At 48.3% G+C, this 25,477-nt stretch overlaps 14 protein-coding genes across 14 annotated transcripts; 6 read left to right on the forward strand and 8 right to left on the reverse strand.

The window, feature by feature from the left end:
- Positions 1 to 43: 43 nt before the first annotated feature.
- Positions 44 to 1,299, forward strand: N7471_005868 (3-deoxy-7-phosphoheptulonate synthase; the record flags this gene model as incomplete). Its single annotated transcript, XM_057278587.1, has 3 exons — positions 44 to 86; positions 154 to 209; positions 304 to 1,299. The coding sequence occupies 3 exons, from the start codon at positions 44 to 46 to the stop codon at positions 1,297 to 1,299; spliced, it is 1,095 nt and encodes a 364-aa protein (XP_057138197.1).
- Positions 1,300 to 2,299: 1,000 nt separating this feature from the next.
- On the reverse strand, positions 2,300 to 3,261 carry N7471_005869 (cytochrome c oxidase assembly protein COX14; the record flags this gene model as incomplete). Its single annotated transcript, XM_057278588.1, has 2 exons — positions 2,300 to 2,796; positions 2,949 to 3,261. 2 exons carry the CDS (start codon positions 3,259 to 3,261, stop codon positions 2,300 to 2,302), a joined length of 810 nt encoding a protein of 269 aa, XP_057138198.1.
- Positions 3,262 to 3,310: 49 nt separating this feature from the next.
- On the reverse strand, positions 3,311 to 3,633 carry N7471_005870 (uncharacterized protein; the record flags this gene model as incomplete). Its single annotated transcript, XM_057278589.1, has 2 exons — positions 3,311 to 3,460; positions 3,589 to 3,633. 2 exons carry the CDS (start codon positions 3,631 to 3,633, stop codon positions 3,311 to 3,313), a joined length of 195 nt encoding a protein of 64 aa, XP_057138199.1.
- A 151-nt stretch (positions 3,634 to 3,784) lies between these two features.
- Positions 3,785 to 4,641, forward strand: N7471_005871 (DUF2458 domain-containing protein; the record flags this gene model as incomplete). The annotated part of the gene is made up of 3 exons (XM_057278590.1): positions 3,785 to 4,200; positions 4,269 to 4,308; positions 4,360 to 4,641. The coding sequence occupies 3 exons, from the start codon at positions 3,785 to 3,787 to the stop codon at positions 4,639 to 4,641; spliced, it is 738 nt and encodes a 245-aa protein (XP_057138200.1).
- Positions 4,642 to 4,841: 200 nt separating this feature from the next.
- On the reverse strand, positions 4,842 to 5,414 carry N7471_005872 (carbohydrate binding domain-containing protein; the record flags this gene model as incomplete). The annotated part of the gene is made up of 2 exons (XM_057278591.1): positions 4,842 to 5,202; positions 5,281 to 5,414. 2 exons carry the CDS (start codon positions 5,412 to 5,414, stop codon positions 4,842 to 4,844), a joined length of 495 nt encoding a protein of 164 aa, XP_057138201.1.
- Positions 5,415 to 8,684: 3,270 nt separating this feature from the next.
- On the forward strand, positions 8,685 to 10,166 carry N7471_005873 (fungal specific transcription factor domain-containing protein; the record flags this gene model as incomplete). The annotated part of the gene is made up of 1 exon (XM_057278592.1): positions 8,685 to 10,166. One exon carries the CDS (start codon positions 8,685 to 8,687, stop codon positions 10,164 to 10,166), a length of 1,482 nt encoding a protein of 493 aa, XP_057138202.1.
- A 1,286-nt stretch (positions 10,167 to 11,452) lies between these two features.
- N7471_005874 (uncharacterized protein) lies at positions 11,453 to 12,480 on the forward strand (the record flags this gene model as incomplete). The annotated part of the gene is made up of 3 exons (XM_057278593.1): positions 11,453 to 11,827; positions 11,901 to 12,159; positions 12,216 to 12,480. Coding segments are annotated over 3 exons (741 nt in total), but the record flags the coding sequence as incomplete, so codon positions are not given.
- A 403-nt stretch (positions 12,481 to 12,883) lies between these two features.
- N7471_005875 (cytochrome b5 reductase family protein) lies at positions 12,884 to 13,878 on the forward strand (the record flags this gene model as incomplete). The annotated part of the gene is made up of 3 exons (XM_057278594.1): positions 12,884 to 13,142; positions 13,200 to 13,277; positions 13,334 to 13,878. 3 exons carry the CDS (start codon positions 12,884 to 12,886, stop codon positions 13,876 to 13,878), a joined length of 882 nt encoding a protein of 293 aa, XP_057138204.1.
- An 873-nt stretch (positions 13,879 to 14,751) lies between these two features.
- Positions 14,752 to 16,790, reverse strand: N7471_005876 (uncharacterized protein; the record flags this gene model as incomplete). The annotated part of the gene is made up of 3 exons (XM_057278595.1): positions 14,752 to 16,428; positions 16,490 to 16,654; positions 16,710 to 16,790. 3 exons carry the CDS (start codon positions 16,788 to 16,790, stop codon positions 14,752 to 14,754), a joined length of 1,923 nt encoding a protein of 640 aa, XP_057138205.1.
- Positions 16,791 to 16,931: 141 nt separating this feature from the next.
- N7471_005877 (uncharacterized protein) lies at positions 16,932 to 17,331 on the reverse strand (the record flags this gene model as incomplete). The annotated part of the gene is made up of 2 exons (XM_057278596.1): positions 16,932 to 16,965; positions 17,162 to 17,331. The coding sequence occupies 2 exons, from the start codon at positions 17,329 to 17,331 to the stop codon at positions 16,932 to 16,934; spliced, it is 204 nt and encodes a 67-aa protein (XP_057138206.1).
- Positions 17,332 to 17,723: 392 nt separating this feature from the next.
- On the reverse strand, positions 17,724 to 17,996 carry N7471_005878 (putative lipase; the record flags this gene model as incomplete). The annotated part of the gene is made up of 1 exon (XM_057278597.1): positions 17,724 to 17,996. The coding sequence occupies one exon, from the start codon at positions 17,994 to 17,996 to the stop codon at positions 17,724 to 17,726; it is 273 nt and encodes a 90-aa protein (XP_057138207.1).
- Positions 17,997 to 19,624: 1,628 nt separating this feature from the next.
- N7471_005879 (uncharacterized protein) lies at positions 19,625 to 20,347 on the reverse strand (the record flags this gene model as incomplete). The annotated part of the gene is made up of 1 exon (XM_057278598.1): positions 19,625 to 20,347. One exon carries the CDS (start codon positions 20,345 to 20,347, stop codon positions 19,625 to 19,627), a length of 723 nt encoding a protein of 240 aa, XP_057138208.1.
- Positions 20,348 to 21,047: 700 nt separating this feature from the next.
- N7471_005880 (uncharacterized protein) lies at positions 21,048 to 21,375 on the reverse strand (the record flags this gene model as incomplete). The annotated part of the gene is made up of 2 exons (XM_057278599.1): positions 21,048 to 21,152; positions 21,223 to 21,375. The coding sequence occupies 2 exons, from the start codon at positions 21,373 to 21,375 to the stop codon at positions 21,048 to 21,050; spliced, it is 258 nt and encodes an 85-aa protein (XP_057138209.1).
- A 1,417-nt stretch (positions 21,376 to 22,792) lies between these two features.
- N7471_005881 (putative hexokinase) lies at positions 22,793 to 24,427 on the forward strand (the record flags this gene model as incomplete). Its single annotated transcript, XM_057278600.1, has 1 exon — positions 22,793 to 24,427. One exon carries the CDS (start codon positions 22,793 to 22,795, stop codon positions 24,425 to 24,427), a length of 1,635 nt encoding a protein of 544 aa, XP_057138210.1.
- Between the last annotated feature and the right edge of the window lie 1,050 nt (positions 24,428 to 25,477).

The raw sequence follows: 25,477 nt of genomic DNA on the forward strand, positions 1-25,477 counted from the left end.
TTATATAATTTGTACTAATCACCACTAGTGTTCCTGGAACATCATGCCTCTCATCAACACTACTGAAGTCAACGAGGACACTCGTGGTATGTGGTGCTCAGAACCAATTGCGTGTGATACCTAAGTACTAGATACTGACGGTCTTGTTGTTAGTCCTCGGATACGACCCATTGCTGTCGCCCTACTTCTTGCAGAATGAGATCCCCGCGGTGAGTCGATTTTTTTTTTTCTTCATCACCCCGCTCTTTGCGGGGACATGGCAAAACCTCCAAGCGCACCAACTGACAGCAATTCTCTGTATAGCCCGCTCGTGCCATTGAAACAGTCCGCGCCGGCCGGAATCAAGCAGTTGAGATCATCGAGCAGCGCGATGACCGCCTGCTAGTCGTTGTCGGACCATGCTCCATCCACGACCCCGACACCGCACTCGAGTACGCCCGCCGCCTCAAGGAGCTTTCCGTAAAACTGGAGAAGGACATCTGCGTGATCATGCGCGCCTACCTGGAGAAGCCCCGCACAACAGTCGGCTGGAAGGGACTGATCAACGATCCCGATATCGACGAGACCTTCAACATCAACAAGGGTCTGCGCGTGTCCCGTAAGCTGTACACCGACCTGACCAGCACCGGACTCCCCATCGCCTCAGAGATGCTGGACACCATCTCCCCACAGTTCCTGGCAGACCTGATCTCGCTCGGCGCGATCGGCGCCCGCACCACCGAGTCTCAGCTGCACCGCGAGCTCGCCTCGGGCCTGTCCTTCCCCATCGGCTACAAGAACGGCACCGACGGCAACCTGACCGTCGCTGTGGACGCCATCGGCGCCGCCTCGCACCCCCACCGCTTCCTCGGTGTCACTAAGCAGGGTCTGGCTGCCATCACCAAGACCTCCGGTAACGAGCACGGCTTCGTTATCCTGCGCGGTGGAAACAGAGGCACCAACTACGACCGCGATAGCATCCGCACTGCCCGCGAGGCTCTCCGCTCCAAGAAGCAGCGTGAGGTCCTCATGGTCGACTGCTCGCACGGTAACTCCAACAAGAACCACCTTAACCAGCCCGTCGTCGCCAAGGAGGTCTCTGATCAGCTCCGTGAGGGTGAGACTGCCATCATCGGTGTCATGATCGAGTCCAACATCTACGAGGGTAACCAGAAGGTTCCCCCCGAGGGACCTGAGGGTCTTCTCCGCGGTGTCAGCATCACTGATGCTTGCATCAACTGGGAGATGACGGTCGAGGTGCTCGAGGATCTCGCTGATGGTGTTCGCGCTCGTCGTGCTGCCCGGAAAGCGCAGCAATAGAGGATTCTCTTTTCTCTAGATGATGCCCTTCTTGTCTCTGATTTTCACAGCCCTTCTTCCGCGGAGGGGAGGGAGAACGGGTCTGGCATAGATACCTCGTTTCGTGTGCCTGTTTGTTTCTTTTTCTCGGGTTTTCAGCGGTTTCCTTTGTACCTTTTTTTTTCCTGCTTGTTCCTTGGGAAACCCCCTTGGGATTCATGTGTGAATGTGTAGTCGGTGTCAAAAAACATTTATGAGGGTTTTGCGTTTCGCTGGGACTGTTGAGGATTTCATTAGTATGAGTGGCCAAAAGTTTAGGAATGTGATCAAAGGCTGAACCTCTTCATTTATATTTTTCCAGGGTCTACCCTCTCCTTATAAGAATCCCTTAATTTTTCCTGCTCCACTGCATGCATGGACCATGTGTGGTTTCTTAGCCCGCGGCAAAGCGCTTCTCCGGTGTTGAGGATGGGTCCCTCCCTCTTTGGGGATTAGTGCGCAAACTTAGGGTCTGTTTCGGTGAAACACATTGTCAAGAAGTGATCTACTAGCGGGTAGTGGGGTGGTATGTAGTATCTACATTTAGTAGTTATACACCATAGTAGGTTACATTGTAGGTGGGATCAGAAGATGGAATAGAAATGAGAGCAGATAGAAGCAGATCTATGTACTGTACACGATATACATGGAAGCCCGACCGTCCACTCCCTTCGGAGTGTCAGGAAAGACTATACTGACTAGGAACACATTCCAGAAAGATAAAAGAAAACGCCGTAAACCCCCTGGGAGAATGGAAGCAGGCCACGAGAAAAGATCGCGGCTTGCCATGCAAGAGAAAAAAGTATTGCAGATGGCGAGAAGTGAAGATCGGCGGAGGGAGAGATATGAGTCCAGATTATGTCCACTGGTAGATGATGAAGTCAGATCAACATTGCATCCGAGGACAGGTTATGCCAATGGACCCATCCATTCCGTCCTTCTTTCTTTTTGTTTGCTTGGTGAACCAAATGTGGACACCCTTCTACCGCCCCGTCAACCAGCCAGTCCAGCTCGATGTCTTGGTCTTCGCAGCTTGTTCCACATTCTCAGCCAGCACATCCAACTGACCGGGCAAAGGCGCGCCAGTTTTCGCCGCAGCAGTGTCCAGAGCTTGCTTGGCCTGCACGGCCTCCATAACACTGCCTTGGGTCTTGTCGGCACCCTCGATAGCCAAGCCTGATGCAGATGTTGGTGCGGTATTGGCACCGCTGTCTTCCATGTTCAGCTTCTCGAAGAGGAATCGCTTTGCCTTGGCCCAGGGCTTCTGTGCCTTATCCTCCTCGCGTTTCTGCTTCATAATTTCGCCGATCTTCTCCTTCTTCAGGAGCTCCTGCTGCTCGGTGGTTGCGGTACCGCTGGCGTAGGCGACCTCTGCCTCCTTGAGAGTCGCGAGTTCCTTTTCGATCCAAAGCGTGCGTTGGCGGCGGTTATAGAGGGTGAGCGAGATCATTGAGTAAACTGTAAGAACACCGCAGACACCTAGTATAACGCAGAAGGATTAGTATAAGTCCTGTAGGGGTCAATTGGGGGGAGGGTGTCCGTTGGTTGTCATCGATGACTCGGACTTCGGAGGATCGTATGTTGTTTTGCTGGTGTTTTGCACATCATATTCCACGGGGTAGGAAACATACCGGACGCGGCAATCAATGAATAAACCATTCCCTTGTGCGCTTTATTGGCAAACTTCCGCCCAGACTCAATCCATCGATCCGCACCGCTTCCAGCTGCCTGTGTCTTCCGAGCAGCCCGTGCCTGTGCTCGCAGTCGTTCCACCTTCTCCTTGGGTGTTTCCGGTTGGCCATTCGGGCCAAGTTGCTGTGGTGATGACTTCGTGCTGGGGCTCTTCTTCCCGATGTCTGGGGCTTGGTACGCGCCCGCGGTCTTGGAGTTGGCGTAGGGCCCGGTGGCCGTGAACCGCGTTGCGTCTGCGGCGGATCGGGACATGTTTGGAGTTCCCGGTTTCGGGGGGGAGACCTCAATATAGGGATGAGAATCAAATTAATATTACTGGAAATTGGCCGGAAGCAATTGGAGGGCCGTGGTGGGGTGATGGAGCTGGAGGCAGTTGATAAACCGGGGGATTTGCAGGTTGAAGGTAAATTTTCAGCACGGGAGATGCGCCAAGACATTCAAACAGCTTCAACTGATATCACTTTCATCTTCTTTTGGTCCTTTCTGCCCTCCCATTTTGGGGAGAATTGTAATTCATATGTTATCAATAAATTATACCACTTACTATTTGTGCAGATATTGACTTCTCTCTAAACACACCTCTTCTCCATCCTTGCTCTGCATATGTATCCTTCGTCCGACCATCTTTGGAACACTTGACATCTACATCGATCTTCACTCGCCACCCTCAATCTTTATCTATCAATTAAGACTTCCGGGATTGATATATTGATTAGCAATTTTTGGAGCAACCTACACATCTCCTAAGATTCCATCGGGAGCCTCTAATTTCAATATGGGAGACGGCTCGTACAATGCCTCGGACCTGAACTCAGTCCTCAGCACCTTGTCTAGTCTAGCTTCCCAGGGCCAGGGCAGCTCTAACCAGCATATACCAACACCTAGCAATCCGCCAAAAACCACACCGTCTCAATCAAAGCCCTCGGAGGATCCACGACCGCCGCAGCCAAAGATAACGAGACCGCCCACCACTTCTACCTCTGCACCTGACTCGTCAACTATCACAACTTGGCCTGCAGCACTAAGACATGTGATGCACACAGTGGGTCAAAACGAAGAGACTCAAGCGCGCATCCGCGGTGTGATCCGAAGTCAACACCGTCATGAACAACAATGGTTCAACGCCCGTGAGCAATTATTGAAGCAGCAGCAGGGTCGCCCTGAGAAACAGAGGGAGCTAGATGCAGTCCTGTGGGTTTATCTCTAAGATACTGCTCTGCAGTATTTTACTATTGACTTGATCACTAATGCTAAACAAGGAGGTCGATTGGTGCCCCTGTAAAAGAGGAAGATGGCTCGGTATGTTCTCAATGCCTCTGTTAATTATTCGCACTGACTGATTGTTATTAGACTGAAAAGGAGTTTGCCGCAGAGATTGCAACCTACGATGCAAAGGTTCATAGGGCAGCCGTGCAAATGGCAGATGCTATCATTGCCGAATTGCGCGGTCTGGGTATTCCATTCTTTACGCTTCGGAAGGAGTTGGTTCAAGATACCCCGTCCAACATAGAAGTCTCACAGCCACGGAGCCAGACCGAGTCCACTGGAACCACCTCATCGCCAATTGCCAAGTCTGAGCTTGTGAAGTTGCAGCAACGCATGTTAGAATTGCTGGAGGATCTGTGTAGATAGTGAGATACTTCTCGGCATCCGCGATCTATCTTCGATTTTATCCTGTTTAGTTCAAACAAGAGTCTTCGTAATGGTCGGCGAGAATGATTGGATGACCGTGGAAGTTCTTGATTTGGATTATATAACACGGAGTGCATCCCGAGGTCTTTGAAACCAGAAACTATATTGTATGCACAACAAAAACATCCTTCGGCATATTTCTAGGCCAAGCCATACGCACAATCACTCCCGATGAAGCTAATATCATCAAGCAAAACATTACCGGTAACTGAAGAATCCTCCGAATCACAAGCAGCGACAATACTCAAAATCTCATTCTCTCTCTTTGGCACATAGCTCCCAGCGACCTCCGTCCACTCCCCAAAATTGAACAGCTGCGCCGAGGCGATGCTACCGACTGTTGCATTGCGGCCCGCGTACACATATACCGAGCAGTACGATGAGCCGGAAGGCGATGGAACCTGAGCCTGCACACTGAATTTGTACTCCGTGTGAGGCTTGAGGTGTCTTAGGCCCTGGGAGATGGTGTTGCCGCGGTTTCCTACTGCGGTTTGGAGATTGCTGTGCATTTCACTTGGTTAGTACATGTATCTGATCCTGTAGTTTGGTTGTACTGGAGACAGAGAGGGAGATCCTTACAGGTAATAATCACCACTGTATGCAATTGTTCCATTGCTTATTTTGGCCACGTTCACGGCGGATGCATGCCATGGAGCCAGGAGGCCAGTTTCAAATGAAGGATTTGACACGGCATTACATGCGGAGAGAGCCATGATAGCTAGAATGTCGAATTAATGAGAATTAAAACAACTGTGAATGGAATCGGAAAAGAAAAGACTACTCGTCTGCTTTTGTATTGCAAGTTTGTCAGCTTATATTTGAGACACTTCTGCGGGATTTGCCGACGATCTACAAATAGGACTCCATATACAGTCATTTTCAAGCCGATTTTGTAAAAATAGCTCGTATTGCGGTTTTAAATAAGCTTTGAGAGGGTCTCTATACTCTGACAGTTGGAACCTGGCCTGTTGATGATGGGGCCCATAATAATATTACACATGGATCGGTACAGATGCTTAGCATGGGTAAGCATGGGCCGTCTTCCAACATAGTGGCGTACCAAGCCATAACCCCCGCATTTATGCTAGTTATTATATCGAAATACTAAATTATATAGGCTGTCGCAGATAAAATGTTCCTCGGTAACGTTAAATGAAAAGCTCTTCTCGTTCCCCGTGGCTTCGACTTGCCCGTTGCGTGACTCTCTAGACCACGGCAGGTTTCTGTAAAGACTGTGCGATAGAAAAAAGACAAAAAGTACCAGCGTGTTTGCAATGTTACACGCTATCGGGTATTGATCGTTGATTTCCATATATTCTTCGATCTCAAGGGCGCTGAAGACGATCACAAAAATGCCGACGCAGGTTTCGGCGACTCGTCTACAGATACTGGGACTGCCGGGCGGGGACATCACAGCGAAGGCTAGTTGGGTTGATCGATTGAAATGAATTCGTAGATGTTCAATTGAAAGATACGGCAGAGAAGGAGGACAGCAAGGAAAGTAAGATTGCAAGGCAATATGACCGGAAAGTTTCATACGAGCTGGACACTGGGGCATTTTATATTTTATACAAGCAGAGCCGACAATCGGACATCCGGGGCTATTGCCCTAACCGGATGATCCAGGTACATCATAACAGGGGGCCGATGCTAGGGTGGGGCTGAGAATGCGCGATTTTAGTTTGAAATCTACTCCGTACCATCCACTACATACATATACCTAGCTTGCTAGTGCTACTGATCATTTGTCAAAACATGCGACATGGGGCCCCGGGGGGCGCCCAGGGGGTCCGGTCCGCCTTGGCTGTTCAACAACCTACTTTGTACGTTGTACTTCGATGTATACACGGATATCTCAAGTTCTCAACGGCAGATATAGTTGGATTGAGACATAAAAAGTTGTAGCCCAGCTTTGAGCGGACCTGTGAATGGACAGCGACATTCACATGAGATCGGCCTGACAGGAAGCAGTTCCTAGGTCACCGGGGCGATTATAGCTCTACCCACAGCTAAATCGAGGGTATACACAAGAGGGGCAAAAGTGGGCGAACCTTTTCCTCTTGGTTCTCGCATGATCCAACACCCGCGATACATTCTCGAACTTGCCTACCCACTGCGGTCGTAGCACCATCTGTCAAATCCCCAATCATCTCACTTGTCCTAGTTATCGATTGTCGGTGTCATATATCGTTCAGGAGTGTGTCTATTCCAGGAAAGCTAGAGGCAATCACGAGGGATAAGAAGAACAACGCTGTATACTTCCGGTATCTCGTTATGTACATAGATACCCAATGCACAGAAACAGAAGAATATTCAGCAGACAATGAAAGCCCTATAAATACTGACGATGGCACGTCCAGCATAGCTAGCACAAAAACGCACCAAAAATAAACGGCAAGGAAAAAGATACAGCCATCGCCAATATCAAAGACCTGTTGCCTGCCCAGGTGGAACCTTGGAAGGTTCTTGGCGATGACAGACCCGCTGCTCTCTCAACCGATCCAATCTGAAGTTCTGAGTTACCCGTTGTGAACTACAGCATTGAAGTGGCTGGAGCGTAGAGGTATCTATCTCCTACATAATAGGTAGTAGTAGAGATTCGGTGAATCTCAATTCAAGGGACCCGGCCAATGAGAAGTTGAGTGTCATCGATCTACTCCCAAGGTTCCAAGGTTTCGAACAACAATCTCCCCATTCAATATCCGCACACCAGAGCAGATAGACGACACAAAGCTGCCCGTCAGTATACGCCCGACGCAAATACAGTGTGAGATTCCCCATCATCCCTAGCTAGACTTTTCCCCGTTTCGCAAAGTGCGTAACGACCTGATATCTGCCCGTGATGAACTCGACGATGGTCAATTATGCGTCGAGATCATGGGGTTTGGGATGTCTCGACGAAGAGCTGTAGCTTGCTGGTGTGGGGGAGCCTTCAGACCCGAAGAGTTGGGAGATCACGGAATTCTTAAAGAAATGGCCATGGGTGATAGGCGGAGAGCCGGAGTTGATTGAGTCAATTGAGTCTACGAATACTGGCGGAGAACGCGAGGAGAGGAGATTATTTTTCGTTACCTTTAGCGACCCTTGAAGCTTTTACCGATCATCATAGGCATGGAGACAACATATAATAAACTCACATGTCTTCAGTAACCCAAAATGTGTCATTTTATGAAATCGAAGAAACCAAACATACAGGGTCAGATTATCCAGAAGACATGAACACCCAGTCCTCTCGAGATGGCGTTTGTGTGCGTGTTCCTTGTGTTGGTGTCTGTAGTCGTGCTCAGTGAGCACCCGTGGACCTACCTAGGTACCTCATCCAGCTTATGTAATTATCGGGTGATACCCAAGTGACCTTGTGGACCTGAGCAAGTGATTCTACATTTGTTCATCTGTCCATATTTCCATTTGTCCTATGTTATCTTTGGGAGAACAGTTCTACTACTTAAATAAACACTCCAAATAAATCTTTATTGATTTTTCTTTGATCTGGAATCTGGAACTGTCGGAATGCCTCGGCTGACCGCTCGCCAAACGCCGATAGCCCCGGGGATTGAAACGTCAACCCTTCATTCTGTCATTTCTTAGCATGACTCCAACAAGATCAACAAAAACAAGCGGTCTAGCCTCACTGGCTTGTACTGAGTGCAGAAAGCAGCATCTCAAATGTGACGCCAGTAAACCATCATGTTCACGGTGTGTTCAAAATGGATTACTCTGCCAATATCTACCCTCCCGACGGGGCGGACGCAGGAAATCACGACTTGAGAGTCCATATCAACGCCACCCGCAACCCCATGTCAATGTCAGTTCTCCTTATTTGTCTTTGTAGTTTTTTACTAAATTAATCCTAGACCCGATATCAGTCTACGATCCCTGTTCTGCCAATAGCCCCTGCACAGACAACGCCAGAAAATCCTTCGGCGCAGGCAGGCAGGCAGACAGGACTCGATATTCCCACTGAGCCGGTCTCTTGGCCAGTGATGCTTTCGGGAAATGCTCCTGTTCAGCAAACTGTGGAACCAGCAAGCAAAGTGTCGCTACGTGATGAGCGCCTGCCTCGGTTGTACTATGAAAATTTCCATGTCGCCCATCCGATCTTGGTGCCCAGCTCCTTGTATCATGACCACAATTACCCTCACTTCTTACAGCTAGCTGTACATTTTGTGGGGTCTCATTATATTGCGTCTATTCCGAGCCAGCCATACAAAGAACAAGTCGTTGCTGAGCTGAAGACAAACCCTGATCGATCGGCTTCCATGGTCCAGGCTTGGCTACTATATTCTATTGCTCTGTACGCCCGCGATGAATGGGCCGAGGCACAAGATGCCCTCTCTAATAGCATTGATATTGCTTTGGAGCTTGGCATGAACCGTTGGTCATTCGCTTCATCCACGAACCCCGAAAGATCTCTTGAAGCCGAAAGCATGAGACGAACATGGTGGGAACTATACGTCACCGATATATTCATGGCAGTCCCGCTCAAAACCACGACATTTCGATGTAGCACTGTGTCGCCGGAGGTGGCCTTGCCCTGCGAAGAGTCAGCATACAATTGTGGGGGTGATATTCCGAAACCACGTATGATGATCGAGTTCAAGCGGAGGATACTCGCGGCAGAGGATACTGTCTTTTCATCCTTTAGCTACCGAATCGAGGCCACGACAATATTATGCCGGGTTCTTGTCCTGAACCGACTACGCGACTGTCACCGCGATCATCTCCAAGCTGTCGAAAATGCACTCGTGAGCTGGATCAATCACCTACCGCCCAAAAAGCTCGACATTGTTGATTCATACGGCAACGTTGACGAAATGATGTTTCAAGCACATTTGACAATAGCCTACGCCGCCATGCTCCTACATCTACCCCGAAGCGACCTTCCATCTGTATTATCCCAGTCTCAGCCAGATGATCGCTTCTGGCCCGGCCTGACTGGCCAGCTCTCATCAACATTCACCCGTCTCGTCCATAGTATCAAAGCAACAGAGGCCTCGAGGCGGATCTCAGATTCCATATCTGTTTGTCCAAACGTCTCGAAGCACACCCCCTTCATCATCCCCGCCTTGGCCCTTTGCGGACTCATCCAGCTCGCCACATCCACCAGTCATTCCGAGGAGTGTTTCGACCATCACTGCAACCGTGTCACACTCATTCTAGGCTGTCTCAAAAGCACCCAGCGGACATGGAAACTGGCCGAGTCCTTGTACCATGCTCTTCGATCTTCTGCAGCGGAAGTCTTGTCGGATTCGATGGAAAAATGGAATGCAGAACCACTACATCGATTCACCCCGACAGCCACAACGCCTAATGACCAAGAAAGACCCAGCTCCGGTGCCAATCCTGCTCCAGTCATGCCAGACGGACATGATTTCATGCCGCCGGAGTTTTCCCCGGGATTCATCGATCCAACTTGTTATAATGCTTCGTTTTTCAGCGCTATCCCTGACTTTGATATTAATTAGATCGGTTATACCCGGGAGCCAGTATAGGAATTCAATAAATTTGAAGAAAAAAGAAAGAACTTATTACGCTCGATGCCAATTTTTACCTAACGGTTTCTGGGGTAAACATCAGCTGGCCTCGTCATGCAGAAAGCTGTGCATTAGGTCTTGGCCTCAATTAAGTAAATGCTAACGATACGTAATAACGATAGGGGTCCAAACATGAGTTCTTAAATTTCGTAGATATCTCAAACGCCGATTGATTGGGGGGTTTTTTTCTGAGTCGCCGACGGTGACGTCGATCACTTTTGATTGGTCCGTTGGAATCCCCCGGTGTTCCATTCGGGAAGCCACGCATAGCACCAACATCGTGTGCGACAACCGGGCATTTCTTGTGAATATAGAAATAGATACGCCTGTTCATAAAAAAAGTCTGGTTTCTCGAAGTAACATCAGTGTTGCAAAATGGTATCAATCAAATGTATTACAGATTCTGTCCGTTGTTATACCCGAAAGTAGTTCATATTCGTTCTACAGTAAAAAAGGCCGATAGTATGGAGTATAATCCCATGCGCTTTTCACTCACACAATGATACATCGGGAGATAAGGCCAGGATACTCACCGACTATTCCTGCATTGGGTCTGCCTTGCTTGAATATCCGGTGATAACCGTGATAACTATCTGTGTGTTCACATTCGCAGTTAATGGCATAGGGATCTGCTTTATGCTTAAGTTGTTCGCCGATGCGTTGATCTACAAAGTTACAAAGTCACATTAGTATGTACATATGTACATTTGGTGGACTACGAGTCTTACATCATAAATCACATGAGAGTACCAGGTGGTTGAACCGCAGCTGCATGTCTATTGCGTTGGATATTCTCGCTATGGCGTTATATGTGTCAAGTTTACCCTATCCACGGTCTTTTGAATTGGGATTTGAAAACTTGAGCGAGATGAAAGAAATCTATCCAAAAACTAAAAAGTCAAGTCTGAAAAATATATAAATTGTTTTATGTTCTACTCAATTCTTGTAGGGGAATACAGACGGCTGTAATGTGAATAGAGCCGGATTTTACAGATTCTAGCATTCTCAAACCTTCTCCCTTTTTGTTTAACATGCATTACTCGTCAAAAAGTACATGTTCAGGCCTCTGAGTAGTTACTAGTCATCAGGCGAGACTGTAATCGGTCTGGGGCGCTGGAATGCAAGGCATTGGATCAATCGGCGATTGAGATCCATTTTTGTGATTGAGATCGCACGGGGGAGAATCCAGGGGAAAACAGATACGAATTGGTTCCAGAGATATAACTCATCCATGGATCCTCTTTGTAACTTCTCATTACTTTCCAACAATATACACTCTTCCAACATCACCAAAACTTCCATCCGCCACAATGTCCGCTGTCGTTCCCTTACTCCCGCTTGGCACCAGCCTATCACTAGGCAACAAGCACTACAAACCCCAGTACAGCCTCGATGATCTCATACAAGACATCAAGATCTACCTAGGCGAGAGTGGCGGTATTTCTTCGGCAGACGTGGACAACGAATATCTGATCTCGTTGGCGCAGAAGTATATTTCTGATCCGAACGACTGGGCCCGCTTTTTCTACAACGACACCAGCAAGAATTACACCCGAAATGCTATTGAAAACATTAACCAAAAAGCAAATATTGTAAGTTCCATTCTAATCCTAGCTAGATCAAGTCAACATTGGAGCCCGAGAATTAGAGACTAACTCATTCCAGCTCCTCCTTGTATGGAACCCCGGGAAAGGCTCCCCCGTCCACGACCACGCCAATGCACACTGCATCATGAAGGTCTTAGCTGGCACGCTACAAGAGACCATCTACAAGGTCCCCAATCTGGACTCTGATCTTCATGGTCCGTTGGAGATCAAGTCTGATACGAGGCATACCATGAATGACGTCGCCTATATCTCGGATGATATCGGGCTACATCGCGTTCATAACCCGAGCAGTGACCAAGTTGCTGTCTCTCTTCACTGTAAGTGCTTGACACAAGATTGAAATGGGAATCGAGTATTGACGAGTTTCTTTTAGTATATACCCCGCCTAATGCTGCCGACTATGGATATAATATCTACAACGAAGTGACAGGCAAAGCGAGCTTTGTACAACAGGCTCAAGCCGTTCCTCAGAAAGAATGACAGCATCAAAGACGAGACAAGGTGGTGGCCTGGTTCGATGTATTCCTTAATTCTTTTTTTTTTTTGTATGCGCCGTTAGCCTGTCAGATACCATGATATTTCATTTCGCTCGGCGCTGGCGCTGGCGAGGCTGTTTTGCTGATTTACTTAAGATTATGAAGTCATTTGACTAGTTATTTCAAAACAAATTCATGAAACTCCCAATATATCGCCAAGTTAGTGCGAGTTGATTTGAATGGTGTCGTTTCACCATCTAGACTAACGAAATATTATGTAGTAGGCCATCATGTAGTAGATCCAACTTCCCATCGGGTTCCGGATAAAACCGAACTCTATGAGACCAGTCGATTGTGGATCATATTGAGGCTCCCAGGTCTATTCTCGTGGGAATCATAAATTGTCTCAATGTTGGGTCGGGGCTCATCGGTTTTTGCGGGCTTTGGACACACGGGCTCGGCGTTCGGGCTCGGGCTAGAGGTGAACCACGGAAATTGGGGAGAGTGATATATTAAGCTAGTTGATGTAGGTCTAATGCAATGATTCAAAGATTTCGTTTTCACCATGTTCAGAACTCGTCTCCCCCAATCCATAACAGCAAAGTCGGCCACGGTTGTCGCTTTACTAGGCGTTGGAGCTTATTGTGCCCAGTCACGTCTTATGTCAACTGCCAATGCAGAGTCAAATGAGCCTCCAAGAGTCTTCTCAGGATTTGGATTTACCACCTTGCGCCTGAAAAGCACGAAAGATGTAAATCACAACACGAAACGCCTCGTTTTCGAGTTTCCGGACCAGAACGCCACAAGCGGATTGACATTAACTTGTATGGACGCGAATCATAGACAACTTCCCATTAAGCTTATATACTAACATGCGACAGCGGCACTCCTCACCATATCCCGTCCCGAAGGGCGCTGGTTCCCCGTACTACGCCCATATACACCCATCAGCGATCTAAGTATGAGCAATAACCCCAAGCCCCGACATAAGAATAATCTAACAAAAGAACAACAGATCAAGAAGGTCAGATCGAGTTCATGATCAAGAAATACCCAAACGGCAAAGCGAGCAGCCACATCCACTCGCTTGCCCCAGGAGATACCCTCACATTCGCGGCGGCACTCAAAGGACACGCCTGGACACCGAACCAATCCCCGCAAGTCTACCTCATAGCAGGCGGGGCCGGTATTACACCAATCTACCAGCTTGCGCAGGGCATTCTCAATAATCCAGCCGACAAAACTAAAATCAACCTCGTCTTCGGCGTCAATACTGAGCAGGATCTGCTTCTACGAGAAGAGCTGGAGAGCTTCAAGACGCGCTTCCCGGGTCGCTTTGACTATATTTACACAGTTAGTCACCCTGAGGGACAGAATGATGGCTTCAGGAAGGGGTATGTTACTGAGGAGCTGTTGCGGGATGTTGTAAAGGCCGATGGTGATGCGAAGGTCTTTGTTTGCGGACCTCCTGCTATGGAGGATTCTTTGGTTGGATCGCGATCCCAAATGGGTATTTTGGCTCGGCTTGGGTTTGCAAAGGGTCAGATTGTTAAGTTTTAGTTCATGGCTCTTCGTGTTCTATATATTCAATGTATTATACTTCATAATCAGGGCATAGGGGTTCATGCTTTGCTCCTGACAGCTAACATATCTACAAATTAAACTTAATGCCACATAGATCAGTTTTGTATCCGCGCGAGTGCAAATAATGACGCGGCCTCCCGAATTAGGAACATACGTCATCAGCCTCATGCCGCGCCACATGTTTCATTTTATGAACTCTTCTCTCTGATTTAGTTGTATACGTAGGTGTACTCCATATGAGCCTATCCATAATTATCTCTCGCATCTGCTCTACCAGCACATTTCCCATTCACCCCAAGGGAAGAAGTCGCATATGTGTGATGATCATGTACCTGCGGTGTGGACCTTGGACAAAGAACGGGATACCAGGATGATATGTAACTTGATTTTGAGGCTCACACTATATAAAGAGACATGGGTTTCGTAAAAAGAAATGAAATCAACCCGAATGTACATGCCGGTTGTGATATTACATAGAACAAAAAGAAAAAAAGTACAGAAGTCAGTTCGAGTCCCCAAGGAAAAACAGTATGTAAACAACCCAGATATATGCAGAAACGTCACTCAAGCACAGCCTGAGGATATATATGGCAAGAACGGAATGAAAATAACGCCAGATGGGGGGTATGATATGCATGGAACGATCATGGCCAGAATGGTATATACCAAATGGCCTCAGCTAGCCCTCTCTTTTTTTTCTGTTCGCTTCGCGGTCCTTGGGGGTTCAAATTCGCAAGCCCGGTTTGGTAATGTTCGCGGGTAAAGATTCGAAATAATGCAAATGCGAAACGAGGCAAGATGTAGTGCTAATCATGGAAGATTAGAAGCGACAAAAAAATGTCAAAACATTCAAGACCGCGGGTTGGAAGTGAGGTGTATTTCTTCCACGGGGAGACCCTCCTCAGAGGGGACGTGCTGGTAGCGGCCGATGCGACGGGCGCGGATATGCCGCCAGAGGGCGAATCCAGCTCCGCCCAAAGTGCCAGATACAAGGAAGAAGATGAGGAGACCACCGATTCCGCGGATAACCTCGTAGGCCTTGTAGACAGCCCTCGCGACCTCCTTCGCGTCAGCGTATTGGGCGCTTAAGCGGTCACCGGAGCCAATGGAGGTACCATTGTTGATCACTTCGGCCGCTTTACCGCCGGTGCTGTCAGCGGAAGGAACAGAATCCGTGTTATCATTGGCAGCGACGATGATTGAAGGGTCATCAGGACTAGGGCCGGAGTCAGAACCGGCCCAGCCGGCCGCTTTCCAGTTGGGTGGGGTGCCAGTGCGCATGATTTTAGAAGTGTGCATGACATTACCCTCGGCATCGATGGCTTCTGCGGAAACAAAGTCCATATAGCCATCGGTGATGAACATGGTCTCGAAGTCGGTTTTGTTGGCGGTGCCGATGAGCACGGACTGGCCGCGGTCGTAGGCCTGTGCGTAGAACTTCCACTGAACGACATCGGTCGCGCCGTTCCAGCTGACGTGGATGATGGTCGTCATATCCTCGCCGTGGGTACCGTAGGCGGATGCGACCAGGTCGGGAGGCGTCGTGGGGCGACCAGTGAACTCGCCCTTGTAAGAGCGGTAGGTTGAGTACCGGTCTGATGCAAACTGGGCGGTCATTAGAAGGTCGCCGTTCGATGCGTGCTCACTTGAGTAACCACGCTCGCTCCATCCGATAAAGACGTTGCCGTTGGGAAGGGGGCGAGCGCTACCACGGAGTCGGGTGAGACTACCATCGGGGCGATTAATCCGCTTAATCACCTTTGCCGTCATAGGGACAACATTTGTGTCTAGCTCAACGAACAAAACGGAGGAGATCCTCTCGTCGGAGCCACGTTCGTCGGAGGCATTGTTCAGGAACGAGATAACGTGGCGAGTGCCGTCCGACGAGACAAATTTGACATCGTGCTGCTTGGAGAAGGTGAAGTCCTGCTCGAAGTCGCTTTCCTGTCCACCCAAGCGCCACAAGACGTTTCCATCCTTGCCAGAAATCAAGTAAATGGTATCTGTGAACCGTAATGAGATCAGGTAGTCACCGGCCTTGTTCTTGTCGACTGCATTGATATGTACGTAATCCCAACCGGGCGATTCAGCTGGCTGATCTGAGGAATGGAACATGTTCGACTCATGCAGAGCAATCTTGTCAAATGAATCCCACTGGACCAGAACCTCGCTGGTTTCGACATCCACCTCAACAAACCCACCAACCGTGACCCAACTCTCTTCCGTTGGGCGTCCGAAATCAGTCAGGCTGATGAGCTGGGAATTATATGTGCAAGCTAGGGCAGTTTTTCCACCATCCATAATGTTGAATTCGTGCATGTTGAAATCATGGACATCGCTGAGAGCCTGGACCTCTTTTTCCACCTCATAATGGTTGTTCACAATCGCGCCGTGGCCCTTCTTGGAATTGTCGTATTCCCATCCCACAATGAAGGACAGATAAGGGTCGTCATCGATGTTGTATACGGGCTTGAAATCGAAGACATTATGATTGTCGTACAAGGGTGCTCCAGCCCAGATAAGGACCTGTTACGCCAGAAGCAAGTCAGCTGGTGCTTTTTGACCGGGGTTCGGAGCCAAGACATACGCCACTGTAGTCGTAAATGTAGGGTCCGACTTGGTATTGTTGATATTTCAGGGTAGGTTGATCTGGGGAGATTTGCCCGTATGGCGCAACGAACCAGTATCCGGGGGCCAACCGCTCGCGGTCGTAGTATTCAATCTCCCATTTTAAGGCTCGGACCTCAGGAAGCTGGATTTTGGCTATTAGAACCGCTCGATTCCAACAATGTCAAAGTTCAACCCACCGTCACAAAAGACATCAAATCCGAGTCATGACGCTCTGCAACAGCATTACCCGATAACAGAAGTAATGCAGCCCAAAACATGGTTAACTTTTAAAGAATGGCTAGGAAGAGTAGATCTTCCCTTATTAAATAAAACGAAGGTAAAAAAAGGAATGAATGGGAGCGAAGAAGATCGCTACATAAGAGCCGATGCTAGACACCAAAACATTCAGACGGTCGTCGTCAGATCAGTAAGAGCGGGGGGCGAACGACAGCGCTAGGCAATTAAGAGGATATAAAAGCCATTTAATTAAAATTAGGAAAATTAAGAAACGAAAAACTGCCGAGAGAAGCCCAAGAGAAGCCAAAGAAAGAAGAAAAGGGCGCCGAGCAACGTAATGAAATGTCTTGGCATTTGTTTTGGGTGGAGAAGACATGTGCCATTGCCCTATAAGGTCTTCAAAAAGGACTACATCTCGTCCACAGCGGAGTTCTTCTCCTCTCGTATATTTTTTTCCGACGTGGATATGTATGTCCATTTATTCAGTCTCTGTTGGCTAAAACTGGTATGATGGCGTGGCCTGCATGTCGGAGTCGGTCTACTTTGCCTGAAACGCCATACAATCGGATTTTCTCCGGCCATTTTCACCGATTTGATTGACAGTACGGAGTAGATCGTCCAGGGGGACATCTTGGCATTCTATCCGAACCTGGTCAAGGATACGGAGTAGAGTTGTCAGGGGTTTCTCCTATTCCCGCTGCTCCATCAGACTTGATGATCGGCAGAAAATCCTTATATTAGAGATTTTATCTGTACATATTTACAGTTTTCCAGTTCGCTTCTGATCTTAAGCCACAAAATACACCTTAACCCCACGAACCATTTTTGAATTAAATTGCTGTGTTTTGTTCTCTGCATTCTATCTTACTCCCGAGACGCCTACTCCTTGATGGGTGGTTCGGCCAGGGTATGAGGCAAGTCAACTACCACTTCCGCACCCGCAATAAGCTCTCAGTCCCAAACAGTTCCTTCAGCTATAGGGCTGGCGGCAATGCCTGCCGACAAACATGCTCAAGATCGAGCCAAGATAGATGCGCGGGGCCATCATGCATGATTTCGTCAATGGCCAGCGCCCACGCAAGGGGGTTGTACATGACACCCTCGTGAGTATAAATCCAAGCGGGCTTCGCAGCGCAAGCCGACTGGAGGTTGACATCACTGACGCGGACGCCGCGCAAGTCGCTCAAGATAGCCGAGGCGTTGGTACCAACCATGGGCTGGACTATCTCGAAGGTTGAGTAGACCATCGTTGTAGGCACATAAGCGGAATCGCCTCTGTGTGTGCACAACGTGCGAATAAACCTACGTTCATATCCCTGCTGAAACAGAGCCGGTGTGCAAATCATCAACTCCAGCGCCGGGTAGACACGCGAACCCTCGACCGTACTGTGGAAGTCTGGGCCGATGGCGTATGCAACATATTCGGCGTTCACCTGTGCGTCGGAGAGCGATGTCAGAGTCGAAGAATCAAGGTTGTCAATATATCGTAGTACCCCGACATCTTAGATGCTTATATGTAAGAAAAAAAGCGAGTGCCCAGGTGATTTTCAATTGTCGCGCCTTCCTTCTTGTCGTCACTGCCAAACTTGGCACAATGGGTGACCGTCTGACAGTTTGACAGCCCTGGAGTATTCCAAATCACAAGCTTCTCTTTCCTCTTCTTACACCAAACAGCAGCCAAAAGAGAAGCAAAAGACGACCAGGGATCCGCCATTGCCACAACTTATCGACACGCCATCTCGCTTTGACCAATGGGACTATGTTCGTTCCTAAGCTTGGCAGCAAGAGCTTTACAACTCCTTCTACGGGTAACTACAATCAAGAGAGGGCCGTTCACGCTTGCTTGTCTTTTTAGCCGGGTTGGATGCGATGCGCGAATGGGTTATGCCTTCGGGTCGAGATTGTGACTCTAGAATCCCCTACCTCACAAAACCTCGGTCGAAACCTTTCTCGTATTGAGTCGGAGCCCACTGAAATTGGTGATGACTTGGCTGATTTGTACGAAATACCCGGGGAGCCAGCGAGAAGATCGATGCAACGCACAAGGTCTCGTCTGCTCCGCTATTGTCCAGGAATACCTTGGGACGGACAATCCGAGAAAACAACACAAATGACGGAGAAGAGAATATCGGCCGCGTCTAAAAGGAGGTCCTGGAAGCACCAAGTCAGACGCTGAACATGACATCAAATATATCAATCCGCTACACAAGTGGATTAGTTTTGAGCAAGACGTTGGCGCCGCGTTGAACCACAAGACTAGCACCGTCACACCTCACACCAGCATCTACGAAGAACCTAGTACTCCTATCTCACGACTGGGGTTGCTCGTGGTCCTCTCTGTTCTATACCAAGATCCAAGCATAATTGCCATGTCCAGATGTGCGACCATACGGTGCACTTTTCAAGCTGATTTGAGCCATGCACGGATACACTGCCGTCGCAAAGGGAACGACGTCAGTACCACGGGATATAGTGTCTTGTGAAGCGGAGGTATACAAAGTTTTACAGCAAGCCGGGAGATCTGCAATACAGACCGAGAATGGACTTTTAGCTTTCGTATACAGTCAGTCACCAATGCTGATTCCAATAATTAGATTCAATAGCCAAACCCACCCTATAAAAATCCCTCATCGGTTGCACTATAGGTAGTGGTCGGTGCTTCATAATGCTGTCTGTTGATACTTAGTACTACAGTAAGCTTGAGCGGCCATGGTTGGTTCTCGTAATGGAAGAATGGGTCCATCATAATTCAGGGCAAAGTGATATATTCCATTACTATGATCTTGCCTACATATGAACTACCCCTGCCTAAAATAAGAACACTGTTGCAACAACAAGCAAAAGATTCTACCAATCCCCAAACCCATCCCCCAAATCAAACCTTCTCAATATCAAACCGCATCTGTATGTAGGGTATATAACGACCTCCCCAAGTCACGATCCTCGCAATGCGTCTCGTTCCTCGCGGGAAAGCCCCCAGGACCAAATACGCCACACCTTTGGCAAGCCTCGTACCCAGCAGAGCCTGATATTCAGCGGTATCCTGCTCCCAGACACGCAGTCTATCATCTGGCCAGCCAAGACCATTCGCTGCAACATAGAGGCTCTTCTGCACAAATAGCATAGTCTCAGGGTTAATGATATTACACTGGAAGACATACTTCAGATCCTCGATAGGATGTTCATCTTGGTAAACTGCCTGCGCAATTTGCGCCCAATATGCCGAGTCAGGCCGGAAGCTATCCATGGCGAAAATTACGCCTGGCCCTGTTTGTAACATGTTGTCATTCACCCAGTACTGTCCGTGCGATACTCCGGATTTCCATAGTACGATCTTGCGGTAGAGCTTTTCTCCCGAAAGCCCCAGTTCGACGGTTTCTTCGTAGATTTGGTCGGGTGGAAAGTGTCGTTTTTGGTGCCGGATTCCCCATCCCGATTCTATCATGTTTTGCATTGTGAGCCGTGAGGCGCCAATTGGACAGTTTTGGTTGGGATTCCTTATCCATGAAGCCCTCATGGCCCCTGTTGTCTGGAGGTTGTCATACTTCAATGGTGGGGGCAGTTCCCCCGGTGGTTGGTCAGTAATAGCGTCAGACATGACCAATCAGCGGAGTGTTTGTCGAAATGCGGTATTGAGTATTGCGCTTCTGAGTTTGGGGGTCGAAATTCACCGCTAAACGTGGGATGAGAAAGAAGATGGAATGATGGACTGATGCATCGTTGATATACTTTTCTTTTTATCTACAGCCAGGCAGAACATATGCCAACTGTGGCATACTACCACTAGAGAAAAAGGGATAGAACAATGAAAATCAGATGTCACTAGTGGGAGCTGAAAGGCACACAAGGAACGGCGGGATAATGTAGGCAACGTTGTCTTGAGGCATAAAGGGTGTCTCGGAGACATCTGTGACTGCGATACTCTGCAGGGTCAAAGATGCGGAGAAAGACATTGTTCACAAATATTAGAATGAATGGACCATATAGGATCGGTATATAGCCATTGATTATAGACATGGTAAGACATTGTGGGGGCTCATTGTTGTTCTAGGGGCTATCAAGAAACCATGCAATTCTTGCGTGCAGAGCGTCAACTGTGCCAGAGTTATTCTTTTTACGCGAACTGTATATCCCTAATCAATCAGGTATTATTTTATTTTGCTTTGTTACAGTGTTCGGATGGTGAGCGACTCGATGGCCATGCTGATCGGTGTAGATGACCTACAACATGCCCAGATTGCGGAGTTAGTCAAGAACAAAGTTTAACTACATGGGAAACCATGGATGGGACTGCTCTCCTAGAATAATGAAAAGTATTGTCTCGCTGATGGTGGACTTGCCTTAGGGTAGCTCGCTACGCCCCCATGTTGGGCACTGGCTTGATCCTTGACGATCGTTTCGACCTGCTGACCGGTCAATTTGTGCCGTAGGACTCTAAGAGGGAATATTTGCCGTGGATACAAGGAATCCTACCTTGCCCTCATGTGACCCGCCTCTGAACTTGGTGTAGACGAAGTCACCTTCAATGATATCGTTGCCTTTCTTGTCCTGTATCTCCTCGACTGACATAATCACAACTTTGTTGAGTCCTAAAGATGGCACCAAGAGAATACTGAGTTTGTCCATCACTAGGTTGCCTCCCGAGGTCTGGCTTTTGCTTTACTAGGTATGATGTGATGATTGCAACACAGGTGATGTCATGGCAGTTTACTGGAACATCGCCAGCAAAGTCAGATTTGGAGATGTGAAACAAGCCGGAATGTTGATCCTTTTGAGGCCTTGGAAGGTATCATCGGGATTAATAGTGGTAGGTGGTTGACACCCCCGGGGTCGTGGACAGCATAGCATATTCAACGCTACGCGGTTGATGAGGCTCAAAGGGAGGACCCTGTTACCTGCCGTGACAGGGTGACAGGGGCAAAGTCTAGTTCGATACATCAAAGTATTAAATACATCATGATTTTATAGTTCTAGTGTAAGATTATAGGTGGAACTAAGAAGGAGAAGCATATCCGATGAGATGTACGTTACAATGCAGAATCGAATGCTCATATTAGGATATTGGATCGGATAGCATGTTTCAGATTCAGATTGCCAAGACGTACAAAAAGGGCGAAAATAAGCTAGAGAGATGATTTCCAATGGGAAATAAAAGAAGAGAGGTGAGTTAAGTAGAAGATTTAGTTCCACATGTAACGGTCCCCCTCCCAGTTGGGCCGACTACCACCGTTGCACTCAAGGGGGTCATTGAGTATGTATGGGTACATTAGGAATGCCTGTGCTCCGTATTATATTTATTATATTCTTTATGATATTCTAAATAATTTGGAATACTTGTTATTGTACTCCGTATGTGAGCTTGAAATATATTTAATCTGTACACTATAACTGTCTATTAATACTGACTATTAATATTATCACACTATTCTGGTGCTCCTATAAAATAATGTATTATGAAGCCATGTAACTCCACTCCACCTAGCATCTAGTACAGGTGGTACATATGGATATAAATTGTATATGAAGGGTATAGTATGAAAATGGATTTTTAATGGATTCTTTAATGTGACTCTACAATAAGAGCAACACTCCGTAGATTAATCCAATCTATCTATCACCTGCATAACATAGAGATAAATTACCGTTACAGTACAATACACACATGCGCATTGCGACACCGCAAGGGCTGCTTCTCCCAAACAGTTGCACTCGCGGTGACACTGTCAACTCAAGAATGGGCCAATGTTGATCCATGCTTAGGGTCAACACCCTTCTTTTCCCTCTTCTCTTCTCTTCTTCTCTCTCCCTTCCACTTTCTCCCGGTGGGGATTATTGCTTCCACACTCCCACCGATCCACTCAGACACAACTCCAGTGGGAGTGTCACATCGGCTTGCCCCCCACAAACCTTGCAAGGTTATAACTTCAGATCTTTCTTCTTTTATCTCATATGCTTTATGATCATCCATACTTCAACATAGTGAACTTCGATCCCTCTCTCCCGGTTCGCGACCTCGCCTCTCCTCCATCTCCCTTCCCCGACTATGTCGGCACCACTAGTCAAGGTGCTACACCGATTGCAAGAGCTATTCCATAACGTGGTCGCCGCACTCGAAAACATGATTCTATTCCCCTCATTCTTCCGCGACCTCTCGCGACGCCGCCGAAAGACCTTCCTCGGCGCCCATTGGAAACGCCGCAGCCTCGACGACTTCGCCGAAGAAGTGGAGACCTCGTGCTCGACGCCGCTGTCAACACGCAACATGATCGACATGTCAGAGAAGATACGCGCACAGTTTCGGGAATGTTTACAGACTAGCACCTGCTGCATGCTTCCATCCTACGATACTGCGCTTCCCGCTGGCTCGGAAAAGGGCACATATCTCGCATTGGACGTGGGCGGATCGACATTTCGCGTAGCTTTGATTGAATTGAATGGACGGGATGAGGAAGTGCGCATCTTGAAGGTGTCATCTGTACACATTGATGAACAACTCAAGATGCTGGAAGGGACACAATTTTTCGATTGGATGGCAGGGCAGATTGAGACCATACTGCAGGAAGTTGGAACAGACTACGGGCGTGGTGATGTACCACTGGCGATGGGATTGTCCTGGTCTTTCCCCATTGAACAGACGTCGCACAGCAGCGGGTTGGTGATCGAAATGGGTAAGGGCTTCAAGGCCTCCAATGGCACGGTAGGCAAAGAACTGGGTGATCTCCTTATCCAGTCATGCCGCAAGCGCAATTTGAACGTAGAAGTTGCCGCTATCGTGAACGACAGCTCGGCGGCTCTGCTATCGCGTGCCTACGTCGATCCCAAGACCCACATGTCTCTCATTTTGGGTACCGGTACCAACATGGCGATTCACTTCCCGGTGCACGAGATTGGAACGTCCAAGTTTGGAGTCCGTCCGGAGGGCTGGTTCGACCACGCCAAGCATGTTCTCATCAACACCGAGATGAGTATGTTTGGCGGAGGCGTGCTGCCTATGACACGGTGGGATGACATACTGAACCGCACGCATCTGCGTCCCGACTACCAGCCCCTCGAGTACATGATCACAGGTCGGTACCTGGGCGAGATTGTGCGTCTGATCATTGTCGAGGCAACCGAAACCGCCCGCCTATTCGGCGGCGAGCTACCACACTCCATGCGTGAACCCTATTCCTTCGACACAAGCATCGTCGCCTGCCTCGAGGGTGACTCCTCCACCTCCCTTTCTACCTCCGCCGCCCTCCTGCAAAAGCATCATACCTTCCACAACCAACCCTCCGTTGAAGACCTGCGATTCATGCGCCGCATCTCTCAGACAGTCTCCCGCCGTGCCGCTGGATACCTGGCGACAGCCATCCACAGCATGTGGTGCCTCCGTAACGAGGTGGAATTCCCCGCACCCCTATCCACCGTCCACTCTCTCGTTAAGGAATCCCCCGCAATCACCGTCATCGAGAGCGGACACTCGGATAAGAACCTTTCCATCGCCTGCGACGGCGCCGTCATCAACAAGTATCCCGGCTTCCGTGCTACCTGCCAGAACTATCTGGATCAGTTGACCGAGGAAACGTATCCGGGTGCCGGATGCTCCATCCGTCTCAACCCGGCGCCTGAAAGCGCCATTCTCGGCGCAGCTGTGTCAGTTGCCGTGTCAGTTGCTGAGAACTCCACTCGGCTATAAATCTGCTGGTTCACACGAGTGATGCATGAGCCCTACGCTGAGCATAGATCTCTAGCTGTCTTTTTCGTTGTGATTTTTTCTTTTATAATGTCCATTGGTCCATCGGCGCATGATATGTGATGGGTTTCCGTCTGGACCTTTTTGTTTTCTCATCTGCATGGGCATTTCTGGATGGGAGTTATGAAGAGAGCGTTTTCCCCTTGTTTTTCCCCTTTCACAGTCGAATCCTTTAGCATCAACAAGGAGTTTCTGACATCGGTCTCTCAATAATGGTTTTCTGGGGTGTTTGATCCCGGAGTTCGGTTTCGTTCTTCATCTCATCCTTATTAACGGTTTTACGTTTTCTCGAATTCAAGAAGGCACATTTGATTTGTCCATTCTTTCCGTCCATTTCCCGAGCTAGTGCGTTCTTTTTTACTTCACCTCTATGTGGAATCAAGCCTATAATATGGCATGAACTGGGTCTATTATAGTTCTTTCCGGTTCTCTTTGGGCTCTTCTAGCATGCAATTCTGCAGGGCCATCCCCAGAAAGAGATGAATGGCAGCAAATTCCTAATATATGTCAACTGCCCTACAAAGCCTACACCTCATCTGGACAAATAACATGTTACCATTACCGCTGACAATCCTTTAGTTTTGGTTCTCTCAGCTCAAGTTCCTGCTACCAAAAGTGGCATTGCTATTTAGCATCTATACCTGCCTATGTCTACAATACAAAATATAGCCATACCTACATTTAAATCTGTTACAATCAAGCAACACGAATCAGTCTAGAGATCACTCCTACCAAGTCACATAGTAATATACCCGATCATAGCCTTAGTGACATCCTTGGTATCCTGATCGGATACAGTACCCTTAACATTGGTATTGGGAACACGCAGCTACGATCGATGTTGTACATCATAATAGTTAATGTTGTACGGAGTACATCCGGCCTGTGTAGTGTAACAGAGAGAAATGGCGCGGCTTAGAAGTCTCAAATGAAAACAATCTGCTGATATGCTAATAATCAGGACACAAACATATAAAATGTACATAAAATCTA

Source organism: Penicillium samsonianum (genome assembly GCF_028829775.1).
Source record: "Penicillium samsonianum strain IBT 33392 chromosome Unknown utg000003l_segment0_segment0, whole genome shotgun sequence".
Classification (NCBI taxonomy): Eukaryota; Fungi; Ascomycota; class Eurotiomycetes; order Eurotiales; family Aspergillaceae; genus Penicillium; species Penicillium samsonianum.